The 14346-nt window shown below is 46.2% G+C and overlaps 1 protein-coding gene across 1 annotated transcript in view; it reads left to right on the plus strand.

Annotated features, from left to right (window-relative positions):
• The first annotated feature begins 1705 nt into the window (after positions 1-1705).
• lpin2 (lipin 2) overlaps positions 1706-14346 on the plus strand; it is a 23574-nt gene continuing 10933 nt past the window's right edge. The window contains exons 1-7 of the mRNA XM_080858959.1: positions 1706-1904; positions 9116-9316; positions 12134-12229; positions 13012-13322; positions 13422-13526; positions 13721-13847; positions 14140-14346. The exon at positions 14140-14346 is cut by the window's right edge and continues 358 nt beyond it. Coding sequence (XP_080715085.1) covers positions 9125-9316; positions 12134-12229; positions 13012-13322; positions 13422-13526; positions 13721-13847; positions 14140-14346 — 1038 coding nt within the window. The 5' untranslated portion in view covers positions 1706-1904; positions 9116-9124. The remainder of the gene's footprint in view (positions 1905-9115; positions 9317-12133; positions 12230-13011; positions 13323-13421; positions 13527-13720; positions 13848-14139) is intronic.

Consider the following 14346-nt stretch of genomic DNA (forward strand, 5'->3'; position numbering starts at 1 on the left):
TTGGACTGCTGCCCCGTCTTATGTGGCAAATTTCCATCTACGAGGTCGCTCTATCCCATGCCAATCGGCTGGAGAAACTGGTGAACGCACAAGTTATGAAGTGGCTTGGACTGCCGAGATGCCCTGTATGGCAACGGAGCCCTCTCCCTACCAATCTCAAGCCTGGTGGAGGAGTACAAATGTGCCAAATCCAGGCTGGAAATGACTCTCACAGAATCCCGGGATCCATTCGTCAGAGGTGCTGCTCCAACCCTAGTAACAGGGAGGAAATGGAAGCCATCTGCAGCAGTCGCAGTTGCAAAGACCGCCCTTAGACACCAGGATATAGTAGGGCATGTCCAACATGGCAGAGGGGGCCTTGGCTTGGAAGCAACAACACCCACATGGCAAAAGGCTACTCTAGCCGAGCGGCGGCACATGGTGGTGGAGGAAGTGCGCCACCAGGAGGAAGCAGCCAGGTGAGCCAAAGCAGTCTCCCAGGCTCAGCAAGGCCGCTGGATGAAGTGGGAGGGCGTGGAGAGGAGGAAGATCACATGGAACGAGCTGTGGAGCATGAGGCTGCGTTATGCCAATTTAGCAGCTGAGGCAGAGGGGCGGGGCTGGAAGGCGAAGGTGTGGCCAGTGGAGGTGGGCTGCAGAGGCTTTGTAGCCAGGTCCATCACAAGGCTCCTGAAGGAAGTAGGGATCAGAGGGCAGGCCCAACGGAGGGCAATCAAAGAACTTGCTACTGCAGCATAACGGAGCAGTCACTGGCTGTGGCTGAAACGTAGGGAAGAAACATGGGCTGCCAAATGACCACGCGGTGCCACCGTGTGACACACACCCAGGTCTGATCAGCCTGTGGTGGGCCAACCTCGGCAGAGACTGTCTTGTGATAATTGGCCGAAACACCCAATGACGCCGGGGCACACAACTGATGATGTGTCGTGCTGGTGGATCACTGCCTAATTCTACCCCACCCAAGAGGACATCTCCAGCCTCAGTCAAATGTCGAGCTGATATATTTAGGGATCTTTAACAACCAGTCCTATTAAGAATCCTACATAGGCTTAAATGCATATATTTTTAAAAGACAGTTAAACAATGAAGCTCAGAATCAGAATCAGGTTTTATTGTCCAAGTAAGTTTGCACAAACAAGGGATTTGTCTTGGTACAGTGGCAATTAGTGTGCTTACACATATTACACAAAATATACATCACAACACAAAACAATACAACAGTGCAAAACAATACAACAGTGCAATGGTCTAACAGCTCATAAGGTTGCTTATGTATGTACATGATAAAATCACACCCATCATGTACAGGTAGCTTACTTCACACGCTATCAGCGTCCAGCCAACACATCCTCTTGCTAAATCGTTAATTCTTTACATTTTCACTCAATAAGAAATACAACGAACTTTTTAGTCTCAATTTTAGACTCAGTTCTTGCTCATTCCTGACATTCCATCACTTTCAATGCGGTGGTCATATTCGGTACGCCTAATTATTATCATGAGTGACTATTACAACAACAACAACCCTTACCCCACCCTTCACAACATTTAAAGTGAAACTATGGAAACTTCTAGGCCGACAATACAGCCTACAGAAATGACAGAACCAGAAGTGACTTTGGATCACGTGGGGAATTTCTCATTCTCAGTGAGTTTGCCTCTGACTGACCGGTCATGGTCTCAGGGAATGGGTGTCACAGACTTGGCTAGACATTGTATTTAATCTTGAAGGGTTATTTACCACCAAATGGTAAGGTCGGAAAGTCGATTAAGAAATTCGTGAGAGAGAACAGTGGTTGTTCAGAAATGACGAGTAATTGAGACAAGACTGGAATAGCGGAGCAGGAAAGAAGACAACACAACAACGTTTTCGTCATCTTGACACGGAGCTAACCAGATATAAGGTAAACACGATAGCCATGATGGCTAACTTAAACGAGTAAGCCAAGAGTCCTTTCCTTATAAGTGTATGTCTACAACTAAGATTTGTTGTATAGATGTTGTACTGCCCGCGTGTATGTAGTTGATTTTGGTTTGTTTACGTGTATTTTTCAACTGTCAGACCCAGGTAAATTAATTTACCATCACTGATGTTTCACCGGCTTCTTAGCCAACGACAGCTGGATGCTGCTCCATAATAAACTAACCGTAGTTAACGTTATAATGGAATTGAGTTAGCGTGGGGAACATTGCAGTTGCTACTTATATTGCTAGCACATCCTACGTTATCTAAATTATTATGTCAGTCGGTTGTTTTGTGACGTTGTGATTGTAAGTCATGTTATTGCTCTCAGCGGTTGAGTTATTGTTTCTGAATCTGAAACACATCCTAATGCTAGTTCAGTAGGCTAGCTGATGTTGGCTAGCCTGTAGCATATGTTGCTTAGCCAGCAATCAAATAGTTAGCTACATACTGATCATTGGCCTAACGTTAGCAGTGCACCGTCGTAGGTGGCATTTGGTGCTATTACGCGATAATTAACCAGCTAATTAGCAACAGAAATATTCTTAGTAGACTGACCATGCTTTACGTGTATAAAGACAAACGCCACGAACCTTAGTGAACGTTAGTGAACAACTGTTAAACCATTCGCTTGAGCAACTGATGCTAGCCAAGTTAGCCAGAGGTCCACTGTGAGCTGGCTGTTAAGATGAAGCCAATGCCAATTAAATGCACTAAGCATCTAACCCGAATTGCAGAAATTGTATTTAGTAAATACAGCATAAGTGATATGCTAGCCTATATCTTACAATATGTACAGTGATGGACAGTGGAGAGTTACAATAAACAAATATCATATATGTAAATATTTTAAATATACAGAGGTGAAGGGGTCAGAGTAGGAGAATAGAGAGCAGATGAAAGGTTGTATAGTATGTATTTGATGAGTAAACATAGGTTATGTACAGTTGGTTATATGTAAAGCTACTTCATCTGAACAGGTGGAATAGTGCAACGAACACATTTGTTAAAGTACAGTGCAGAAATGAGTGCAATAATGCTTTTAGGGTGGATGGTGGTGTGGAGTTAAGCAGGGTCCCAGCCTCAGGGAAGAAGCTCAGAAGCGCAGAAGTGGAAGCCCCTGTAGTGCCTCCAAATAAGAGAAGGGTGAAAAGTCCATGGTTAGAGTGGGAGGCATCCTTGATGATGTGCCTCTCCTTTTTGACCAGTATGGAGTAGTTCTCTTCCTGTTACTTTGTGAGACACAGCTAATATAGGGGACCTAGAATAGTCGCTGAAATACTTACAATCAAGCCTTGAGACGGGCAAAGACTGGGCAGGGAGGAGCCTTACTCCGCCATTGTCAAAGCTATATAACCCACTGCCCATCGTCGTCGTGTGCTAGCCGCTTGTCTGTAGGACTCCCTGTCCTAAAGAGCTTACCTGACAGAGAAAAGAGTCCAGACCTTTGTTTCCTGTCTCTCTTTTCCGAAGGGGCGGCAAAGTTTGTTTATGTGACTGTCTTCCCCTCCTCGGTCTCATGGCCTTTGCGGTATGATTCCCCTTGGCATGCTCCACATGAGGGGCTTTCAGAGATGAGGACTTTGCACCCTCACCTAATCATCACATTGCGAGACAAGTCTCTATCACGCAGAGCTGTGCCTTTGCCCTGGTCAGCTGTCAAATTCCTTATGTCCTCACTACAGGTGGGGATGGGCCTGGTTGTAATGCGCAAGGTTGTAACAATGGACACATCACTGACAGGTTGGGTTGACAAGGGACGAACAGTCAACAGAATGTGGGCAACACAGCCTAGAGTCAGTTTGGTGCTTGGTGCTTCTCTCATGGTCATATCTGAGGGGCACTCATGTGCTGTGTACAAAGACAACACCACAGTAGTTGCATACATGAATCACCAGGGTTAGGCACTTGGCAAAGTCTCTGCTGGTGTGGGACGGATTTCCTGTCCCGCTCCTATTAGGCTATAAGTGGAAACTGTGCTCCTGCCGAGCTGGGCTGTGCAAACGTCATTTGCATTTCCATTACAAGAACGGAGCCAAAATGTGCCCCGCTTGTTTTGGGCCCGTTTCTGATCAGGTCAAACCATGCTTGGTCCGCCTCCAAACATGCCGAATTAGGGCTGGGCGATATGACGATATATATCGTGAGGACGATAGAAACGTGTCTATCGTGACCTTTCTCCTCTATCGTTTCTATCGTGATAAACTTTTTTTCATTATACAGTCAGCTGGCAGCTTCAGTGGCTGCTAGCAACGTTTAGCTATCGCTGCTAGTTGAGATTCAACGGTGTGTCGCTGGTTTCCCTGGTAACGGACAGACGGTTAGCAGCTAGCCCTGGGTCTACTCTACCTTCTGATTGACGCTCTTTGCCCTGCCATCCACGGACAACTCAGTTTGACCCATCTCTCTGGACCATCGGGGTACTGGGTTCCAGTTTTATTGAGTTATTATCCTGACATTACACACACATACATAACAAGGAGCTCCTTCCCGAACTGAACGGCATTATACAAACATTCGTATCGCTCACACACACCGCCAGCACAGCCGCTTGCCGGAGCGGCACAGCACTCTGTGGATTGACAAATACGTCATCGTACGTATTCTGAGCTGTGACCATCGACTTTTGAACTCTGAACTCATACATCTATTCGGAACACAAAGAACTGTAAAATACATCGGGATTGTATTGCCATATTGTTATTGCATTAGTTAAGTTGTTTATTGATTGTATATTTATAGCAAGCGTGAACGAGAGAGTGATTGGGCATTAGGCCACTGATATTGAATGGGTATGAAAATAGTTATTAAAGCAAATATTTAGAGTAGGTTCATTGAATGTATCTATTTATATAATAATTAATATTAGTACATGTCTTATTTAATACTGAATGGCTTTTATCTCTTCATTATATTTAATATTAGTCAATATTACAGGGGAGTGAGATCTTAGTTACACTCACTCTATACACATCATTTTAGTAGTGGATTAATGCTCCCGCTACATTTTTTGCATTATTATATCATTATCGTGATATATATCGCTATCGTGATATAAAATAATCCATATCGTGATATATGTTTTTTTCCATATCGCCCAGCCCTATGCCGAATAGCATCAAAGATACTATTTCTTTTGTGATTGGTTCTGTCATGCAGTTCTTGCCATAGTGTGTCTGTATATTTGTATCAAGACACATAGAAGCTGATCCGGTTGAAATGCGTAGTTTGGAAAAGACATAGTAGCTAAAACAACAATAGTAAATGGCCCAATGGCACAATGACAGTGAATGTTTTAGGCAAGCATTGACAATATAAAAGTATTCCCTCAATATGACGAGTGGTATGAACTCCATAAAACAATACGTTCCATGGTTAAATTACTTTGTTAGCAAGGATTGAGGCTTAGAAATAATGGAATCAATTTTAGAAGAAACTGCCATTATCTTTGAGCAAAGAAAGAGGTAGGCTACTTGCCTGGAAACATTTGCTTTATTTATTTTCAGACTAAACATAATGTTTCCTTTTGTGGGCTAATTTTACACATATCTAAAACAAAAAAAGCAGGCAGGCTGATGTTGGCAGAAGGTTAATCAATATCGAGCAGTTCTCAGTGTAAGACCTGTACAGAAAACATCAGCCTTGAAAAAACAGTTTTGATGATTGTTGTGCGTAAAGAACTAAGCTGATAAGGTGTGCTTTGGGTACACGTGTATCATTTTACGTAACTGCCAGACAGGTAGTCAAACAAAACATTGATGAGATTTGCACCTATCAGAAGGCAACAGGGTAGGGATGTTGGGTTGGGCTGATTAATAAATCTGATGTTAACTGCTCTGCTTATCTGTAAAACGAAACCAATGGATCACCTTTTAAGCACTCACATGGGCTCTACGTGTGAACAAACGTGACCTGAAACGACACATTTTAGTAGGTTTGAGTGTTACAAAGTTTATTTTTCTTCTCATGGTGTCCTTTGGACATATATCCAGAGGGACCCCCCTGTTTGAATGCCCCAGGAGGGACCAAGTGCTGGCAAGCAAAGAGCTGGAAGTATTTCAAGCCTTAGGTTTCAGCTCATGTGAAAAAGCACCCGTTGTATCCCACAATTTGTAGCCAAACATCATCAGGCTATCTCATTTGAATGGGTATGACTCAGTACGAGTTCATCTACTGTTGGCAGCAGTCTGGTTTACTTTTGAGCACAGAGGCATGGGAGTTCTCTCGGTAAAATCATTAACTACCGTTGGCAGTGTACATCATCTGTGTTGTGCCAAGAGGAACATTTTGTCACATGTAACAGCAGGCTGGACTGGCTAATTTCCAGACTCCACCCCTTTTGGTTTCCTCACTCAACCCCCTTATCAAGTGAGAACGCTGGGAGACCCTTTACAGGAAACGGCCTCCTTATCAGCTCCAGAGACTCAGTCCATATGCTGCTACCTCATTGGTTGAAAGTAAAGTGGCCTCTTATGCGCAGTTTGTTGAGGGGTGATATGTTGTTTTAACCCATTGCCTCAAAAGACAGTAAACGAGTAGCACAGTGGACAGTGAAATGTCAATAAAGTCCACGCTGTGATCAGTTGTTATTGTCAATACCTAGGCTACCTGTTGGGGGTCAGTTGAAGGTCAGGAAGGGTGGAGTCAACGGTTTGAGATTGAGATTGAGATGAGGATGACGGAGACAGATGTGTTGCTGGTGAGACGAAGAATACTGTGGACTGAGTTGGATACCGAGAGGTGGAGATGAAGAGAATACACACTCTGGACAGCCTGACTGAGGAAGACACGAGCGAGCAGGATGACTCTCCATCCCTCAGGCATTCCTGGTCCTTGGTGAGTGAGAGGAATGGTCTTTTGAAAAGCGTTCAAAGGATCCCAGGATCCTCCTTCCTAAGAGCAGCATAGAACCTGGTCTCATTAATGCACCATTCACATCAGCACCAGTTGCAACCCATCAGGCCACTTTCCAAATGTAATGAGGTGTCTTGTTTTGAGGTTTGTGTATGGATGACAGAAACATTCCTTGTTTGCCATGTGATGTCGTTTACATAAACTTTTATCGCGTAGCAATGATAAGGTGTGCTCTTTGGTGCCAAGACTTAGCCTATAGGCGGTGGCCGATTTCATAGTCAGGTGTGTTTGTGGTTCAAAGTCTGCTTGCTTGAGGATGGAACGTCTTATGAGGCCCTTAAGAACTGTCTTGTGAGTCATCCTCACCTGTGGGCTCCATGCCAGGTTTGCTATTTGTGGATTTACGAGCAAACAAAACCATTTCTGAGCATAATTACAGCACAATTACTTAAAAAGCACAAACCGTAACAATGGGTGCCCAATCGCTCTCAAAGGTGAGTACTACTTTGGAGCCGTAAACAACCCCCTGAGATTTTTATGATTAATGAAAGAAAAATATATATGAGTTGAGTAGCTAATTTGTTCATGAAACAACATTCGACATGTCAGTTAAAAGGAAACTTAAGGATTTTCCAATCTGGGCCCTATTTTTAGAAATCGGTCCAGAAAGTTTCGGTTAGAACGCTAAAACCGGTTCACTTTTTACTTGAGAAACTGCTCCTTTGATTAAAATAAAACACACATTTAAGACTTTAGTGGAATCTCCTGTTGGTTTGGGTGATTGATTAGGCTTCCATTTTCCATTCTGGGCTACAGTAGCCTGTATCCAGTCACCATTTCACCTCAGAAATGATTACATCCGTTATTACTGTATAACACAGTTACACAGCTTCTTTAGGTCGTTTGTAAGGGGCTGCTGCAATTGAGTAACAAAAGCTTATGATTAACACGCTTTTCTCTTCGCTTCACTTATGTCACATAGGCTAGCTATTCTTTTCTCTGTCAGATTGCCCCTCACATTTAAAACACTGGAGCAGCATTAAAGCAGTGTGTGCAGCTGCTTGAAAAAATCCACTCAGTGTAGGTTAGAACTAGTTTGGTTTAGCTTATGTCTATGAGGGCCTTCGTGCTTCAAGGGAAGCTTACGTCAATGAGGGCCTTCGAGCCCTGAGCCCTTTATTGCCTTTCTGTCTGTTTATATATCTGACGAGTGTCTTGTGTGGATTCCTGTCCTGTCTGAGGTCGTTAGCCAGGACAACAGTTAATAGATTTCCCAAATGGCACTGTATTGAACAAGATGATATTCGTTTGTATGTTCCCAAATGGCACTGTATTGAACAAGATGATATTCGTTTGTATGTTCCCAAATGGCACTGTATTGAACAAGATGATACTCGGTTGTATGTTCCCAAATAGAACTGTATTGAACAAGATGATATTCGGTTGTATGTTCACACTCGCTGTGAGGCTCTGCAAGATGCTCATATCCCACAGGGCTCCACTGTACATTCTGTGGTGTTGAGATTTCATTTTGTTGAAATCAATTTTGGTTTGAGTCCCATGCTGTGTGCGGCCAGAGGTCACAAAGTGTCGTTTCATATCCCTATTTCGTGACCGGCTGTGTACTTGTTTGCAACACTTGTTTGCAACTTTTTTTCCTGTTGCCTGTATGTCCAATCCTTGTACTGTCGTTGTGCTAACTTGTATCAAAGGTTGGGGCTAAAGTGGAAATTCATCTCCAAGAGTACAAAAACATCACATGGCACCTTTGCCCCGGATTTCACTTTTTTCCAGCGGTTGTTGTGGTTGGTAAATGTACTCAAGGTCAGCATGTAAACAGGATGTGCGGGGCAGCCAGAGGACAAGCTAGCAGGGTGCCTGAGGGTCTCTCTCCTTAGGCCTGTTCCCATGCCTCCATAGATCAGCCTCTGCTCTTGAGTGTCTGTCCTTAGGCCTGTTCCCTTGCCTCCGGGGTCGGCCTCTGCTCTTACGTAGCGTCCACCTCTCTGCTGCGCAGCAAGTCGGTCTGTGTTGGCAGAGTGAGATAAGGGGCTTCAGGAAGCAGGTGGCCAGTGCAAGCCAAAACTGAATTTGTGTGGAAGAGACACCACAGTGCTGTATGAGTGGCTAACAAGGGCCTCGTTTCGCTGACTCACAAGTGAGAAGGAAAGGTATGACTGGGAGGATGGAGAAGTAGAAAAGGGGAATAATTACATTACACAAGAACTAGAGAAGGAACTTTTTGATATTACCATAAGATACCATGACAGCTAATGCTCTTTTATCCTTTGTTTTCAGGCGGACACCATGAACTATGTGGGCCAGCTGGCAGGCCAGGTGCTGGTGACGGTGAAGGAGCTGTACAAGGGCATCAACCAGGCCACCCTCTCTGGCTGCATCGACGTGGTGGTGGTGCGGCAGAGGGATGGCACCTACCAGTGCTCGCCTTTCCACGTGCGCTTTGGAAAGCTGGGTGTGCTGCGCTCCAAGGAGAAAGTGGTGAGTGCCAGAGGGGAGCGCGGTGCCACCAGACAGGCTGTGAGATTGACACCGTGAGGGGGGCAGGATATGGGTGACCGGGTGAATGTAAACAGACACCAGTGTTTATTAGAGTGGTAAGGTGAGAATGGCCTGTTAAGGAGGCCAGTTTTATGTGAAGGGAATTTGAGTCTGCAATCTGAGGTGTGATTTGAGACAAAGTAATTGTCTCACGTTTATGCATAATTTATAACTTTTTGGGGCTTTTGAACAGGGTTCATACAGTCATGAAACGGTCTGTTAAAGTCATGGAAGTTTTCCATGCCTGTAAAAGTAATTTCATTGAAAGTTCTGGAAAAGTCATGATGGAACTAAGTTTTGTTATTATCCGCTGTGGTTTTGTGAATTTCTGCAGCTTGATACAGTTGTTCCCACTTGAACTGACGTCTATTGTCAACTTCAATTCAATTTATGATAATTCCTACAGCAATCCCTCATAAGATCCTGGTGGGATGATGACAATTTAAATTCTTGTAGGTCTAATTTATCCATCCCCCTATAATTAATAGTGTATTCCTTCTAAGAAGCTAAGGCAGATAATATTGACTGTACATTATGTCAGCCCTTATCTTGTAAACATCTCTGAGTTGGTGTTAGTTCTCGCATCTCTCCATGAGAAAACTCCACTGAAAGAATGTTCACAGCTGAGCATAAACAATCCGTTTTTTATGGAGTCACATGCTGTGTGTGTGTGAGCTCATCTTGGCACGGTGCTGCCTTGCGAAATGAATGACCTTTATCAGCTGGCTCCGTGGCCCCGCATCCCCTAGTTAGTGAGGGCTGCCCCTTGCCCCACTGACTGAATGTTGTTTACTCAGGAAAAACTAAATCCCAGCACTGTGCGTTGTTCTCATTAGCAGAGAAACAACTCTGATCAACGGCGCGGTGTCTTACGCCCACAGCAGAGGGAGTGCTCTGGCTGTAGCTTTGGGCCTAATTGTCACCAAAATAATGCTGGTCACATTTCACAATGACCTTAGTGTTGTTCAACACTCTACCGTGTGGGCGTCTGTCACAGCCGCAGAGAGCCTCAACGCAGGGACACAGTTTTTGCAGTGGGGGGAAGGGTGTGCTTTTTCTACCATCTGTGCAGAGAGGAGAGGATTGTTAAGAGGTGTAGAGGAGAGAAAAAGAGGCGCAGTCGCTATGGCAACAGGTTTCTCAGAGTCAAGCCCGGCGTTAAAAAAAGGAGGTGGGAGGGATTGTCTTCTCAAGGTTGCCTGTGAGAGATGAGGGGATGTCTGAATCCTTTGTAACTCTTCTCGCACGTAGACTTCTGCATACCTGTGGGCGTTGAGACATCCTTTATCGTCTTTGTCTCACGGGCCACGGCAAACCCATAACGATGACAGAAACTTGAACAAACACAGCAGCACTAAAGGTGTGTTGGGTACGGAAGGCTCAAAGGGCCGCCCGCAGCTCGTGTTGAGCTTGTCGAGTGGACACGACTCCTCTGCGCCTTGGCAAAGGCTGTTTTGTAGTGTGTTCAACCTAATTATATGTGAGTGACTCTCAGCAAGCTGCCCTGCTGTTGTACAACTACCCCCCCCCCCCCCCCCCCCCCCCCCCCCCCCATGCACCCTCTGTTCCGTGGTTTTCAAACAAGTGTGCGTGCCCTGTGAACGTGACATGAAGCAGACTGTTTTCGAGGACTAATGTATGTTGTCGGTAAGCAGGGCTGGCGCAGTCTACCCCTCGCTCTTGCACGCAGCCCGGGGAGCGTGTGTCGGGCTCTGGGGCCGGGCTCGGCCCGCTCTGTATGCTGGAGAGTTGCGCAGGAGGTTCACCCCCTGATCCTCGCCGTGGTCATTAAGATGCTAGCCCACCTCTCTCTCTCCCCCCCAACATAAATCACTGAGCAAACCTAGAAAATGAACCAAACAAGCTGCCAGCAACACAAAACAAGCAGCGCTGGAGAGAGGGGGAGAACGAGAAGAGCGAAAAGAGTACAGGATGTGTCTGAATGAGAGAGGTTTTTTTTTCAGGGGATGGGAGGTGAAAAAAGTACATGAGAGAGGGCGAGAGAGACTGAGGAATGGAGTTGAATGAGAGAGGGCGAGAGAGACTGAGGGATGTGGTTGAATGAGAGAGGGTGAGAGAGGCTGAGGGATGGGGTTGAATGAGAGAGGGCGAGAGAGACTGAGGGATGTGGTTGAATGTGTGTCGTTTAAGACGGTAGCTTGCCGGTACATGAGAGAGGGCGAGAGAGACTGAGGGATGGGGTTGAATGTGTGTCTTTTAAGACGGTAGCTTGCCGGTACATGAGAGAGGGTGAGAGAGACTGAGGGATGTGGTTGAATGTGTGTCGTTTAAGACGGTAGCTTGCCGGGCACTCCCTGCAGCAGTGCGAGAAGCAGACGCCTCTCGGGGGCCTCCTGCATCAAATGAGCTCCATGCTTACGCCCGAGGCCCACACACCGCAGCCAATGCACCGGCAGTATCGGTATCGGTATTAAATAACCCAGCCCTCTGTGGAGCCCAGTTAGCAGGCTGCCGCGCAACAGGCATCTCGTTGGCTAATTGGGTTTGGGGCCCGCTAAGAGAGCCAAGCCGGTCTGGTATACAACCTCAGGCAGCGTGCAAAGGAACCATGGGGGGGCCCCCGGCTTTACCTGAAAGCTTTTTCTCGAGCTTCCCTTGGCTAAAGGTCAGGAAGCATGATAATCATGAGGAGGCCGGGGAAAATAACTGTCTCGCTGCCGTGTGGTTTTATTTAAGGCTGCCAATATGGGTCCTGATTTTTAAAAGCTGTTTTTCCACCCACGCGTGTTTTCACAGATCGACATCGAGGTCAATGGCGAGCCGGTGGAGTTGCACATGAAGCTGGGCGACAACGGGGAGGCCTTCTTCGTGCAGGAAACGGAGGAGCGGAATGTGAGCAGCACTAACACCACTACATCTGTTATTGCTCACGAAGCATGCATCGCACCAGGCTATTAGCCAATCAGTGAATCAGCGCCCTCTCACTGCCTTATGCCAGTCTCCCTGAGCATTGATCTGAAAAGGGTTATGCTCAGATGTATGAGGAGCCTGTGAAATGGACTCCCATGTTGTTTTCAATGATCAGATGCCTGTGAGATCTATGAGCTTGATTCAATTCCACTTGGCAACGAGCACAGAGATTGCTCCTTAAGGAAGCTTGTGACCACACTCAAAGGCTTTACTGAACTTTAATGCATTCCATTCTTTTGAACTATCTTCATTATGACTCACAGCCTAATTACTTTGCCTCCACCGGGTATTCGTTTCAGGCTGCACTGAAAAAAACAATCCTAATATAGTGTGTGTGTGTGTGTGTGTGTGTGTGTGTGTGTGTGTGTGTGTGTGTGTGTGTGTGTGTGTGTGTGTGTGTGTGTGTGTGTGTGTGTGTGTGTGTGTGTGTGTGTGTGTGTGTGTGTGTGTGTGTGTGTGTGTGTGTGGTTTTAAGTGAAACTAGCTAGTGCTTACTCCCAATAAATCAGCCAATGACAACATTAAATGGACAGGCCCTTGAGATTTCAACTGTTTGGACAAAATCTGTGATTTTGGTTCTTTTAACATTTCCTTCCTTTAGTTTTTTTCTTGTTTTTGTGCATTCAGTGCAGTGAGATCCATTGTGAGTCGTTGTGCTGTACTGAAAGAGTGTAGTTGAACGCAGTCTTGTTTCCTCTCTATAGGAAGTCATCCCGGCCCACCTGGCCACCTCGCCCATCCCCACCGAGGGGCTCATGTTCTGGATGGGCGAAGGCCGCATGTTGGCCCCGGGCGTCGAGGACGATCCCCAGGAGGTGGACGACCCCCCCGAGGCTCCTGTCAGCAGCACCGTCTCGGTGAAGAAGAAGAGGAAGAGGAGGAAGAAGCACAAGGGTGACCCCAGGCGGGAGGAGCTGACCCCACCGGCCTCCGTTGCCAACGTCCAACCCAATGAGGAGATCTTTGAGATGGACCTGAGCTCCGATGAGGAGACCCTGGCCGCCCACAGCGCCAGGTGAGCGAGGGACACCGCTACTGCTGCTGGATATTGTTTGTATTTGCAGAATGTCCACCTAATCCTAATGGTTCTCTTAACTGTTGTCCTGTCGTGCAGATCTTCTTCAATTAGCACTATACGTGAGGTGGAGCAGAAATACCCTGCACACCATTCTTTAGACCCATACCCATTTTCTGACGGAGATTGGACTACCTCAGACAGGTATTTGCTCTCTAAATACCAAATACCAAATACCATATCTCTTGATCTAAAAAATAAAATAAAAGAAGACTTTTGAGACATTCATCCAATTACCATTTCTCACTTTCACTTCTCTGCTGCTGATTTGGTGGTTGGGTTTTTTGTATGTGTTCAGTCTGCTGATTTGGTGTTTTTTATTTTTTTATTTTTTTCAGTCATGGCCTATCCCAGGCCTTCTCTCCGAAGAGTGACTCAGAGCTGATGGTGCGGCCCTCAGAGAGCATGCTCAGAGCGGAGTCGCACATGCAGTGGACCTGGGGGGAGCTCCCCGAACCAACGCGGGTGAGGACAGATCCATGCCCCGCACCCACACAGACGTGCTCGCCCATTCACAAAGTAGCATGAAGGGGGTTCAGTTTTGCATAGTTCGACATCACGTTGACGTTGAATCTGTACATGTGTTGTGTAGTAGATCATTCAGTGTTGAAGAGAAACATGATAAAATAATTGTCAGTCTTTCAGCTTAAGATATGAGTGTGTGTTTGTACACATGGATAAGTAACTTATCACAGCAGATATGAGTGTGTGTCTGTACACATCGATAAATCTCTCATCACAGCATCTTTTTCTCCAGGCTCCCAAAAAGGAGAAAACCGAGCTGCCCAAAATGGTCACCATCACGCCCTCGGAGAACACGCACTTCCGGGTCATCCTGAGCTCAGAGGCCATGGACACCGAGCCTGAGGAACAGGATGGCGGCAGGGGTGGCAGGGGCGGCAGGCAGGAGGACCAGGCCCCGGTGTGTGCCATCGTCAAGCCCCAGCCCCGCACACCTGTGGCC

Source organism: Sprattus sprattus, assembly GCF_963457725.1.
Source record: "Sprattus sprattus genome assembly, chromosome: 20".
NCBI lineage: Eukaryota > Metazoa > Chordata > Actinopteri > Clupeiformes > Clupeidae > Sprattus > Sprattus sprattus.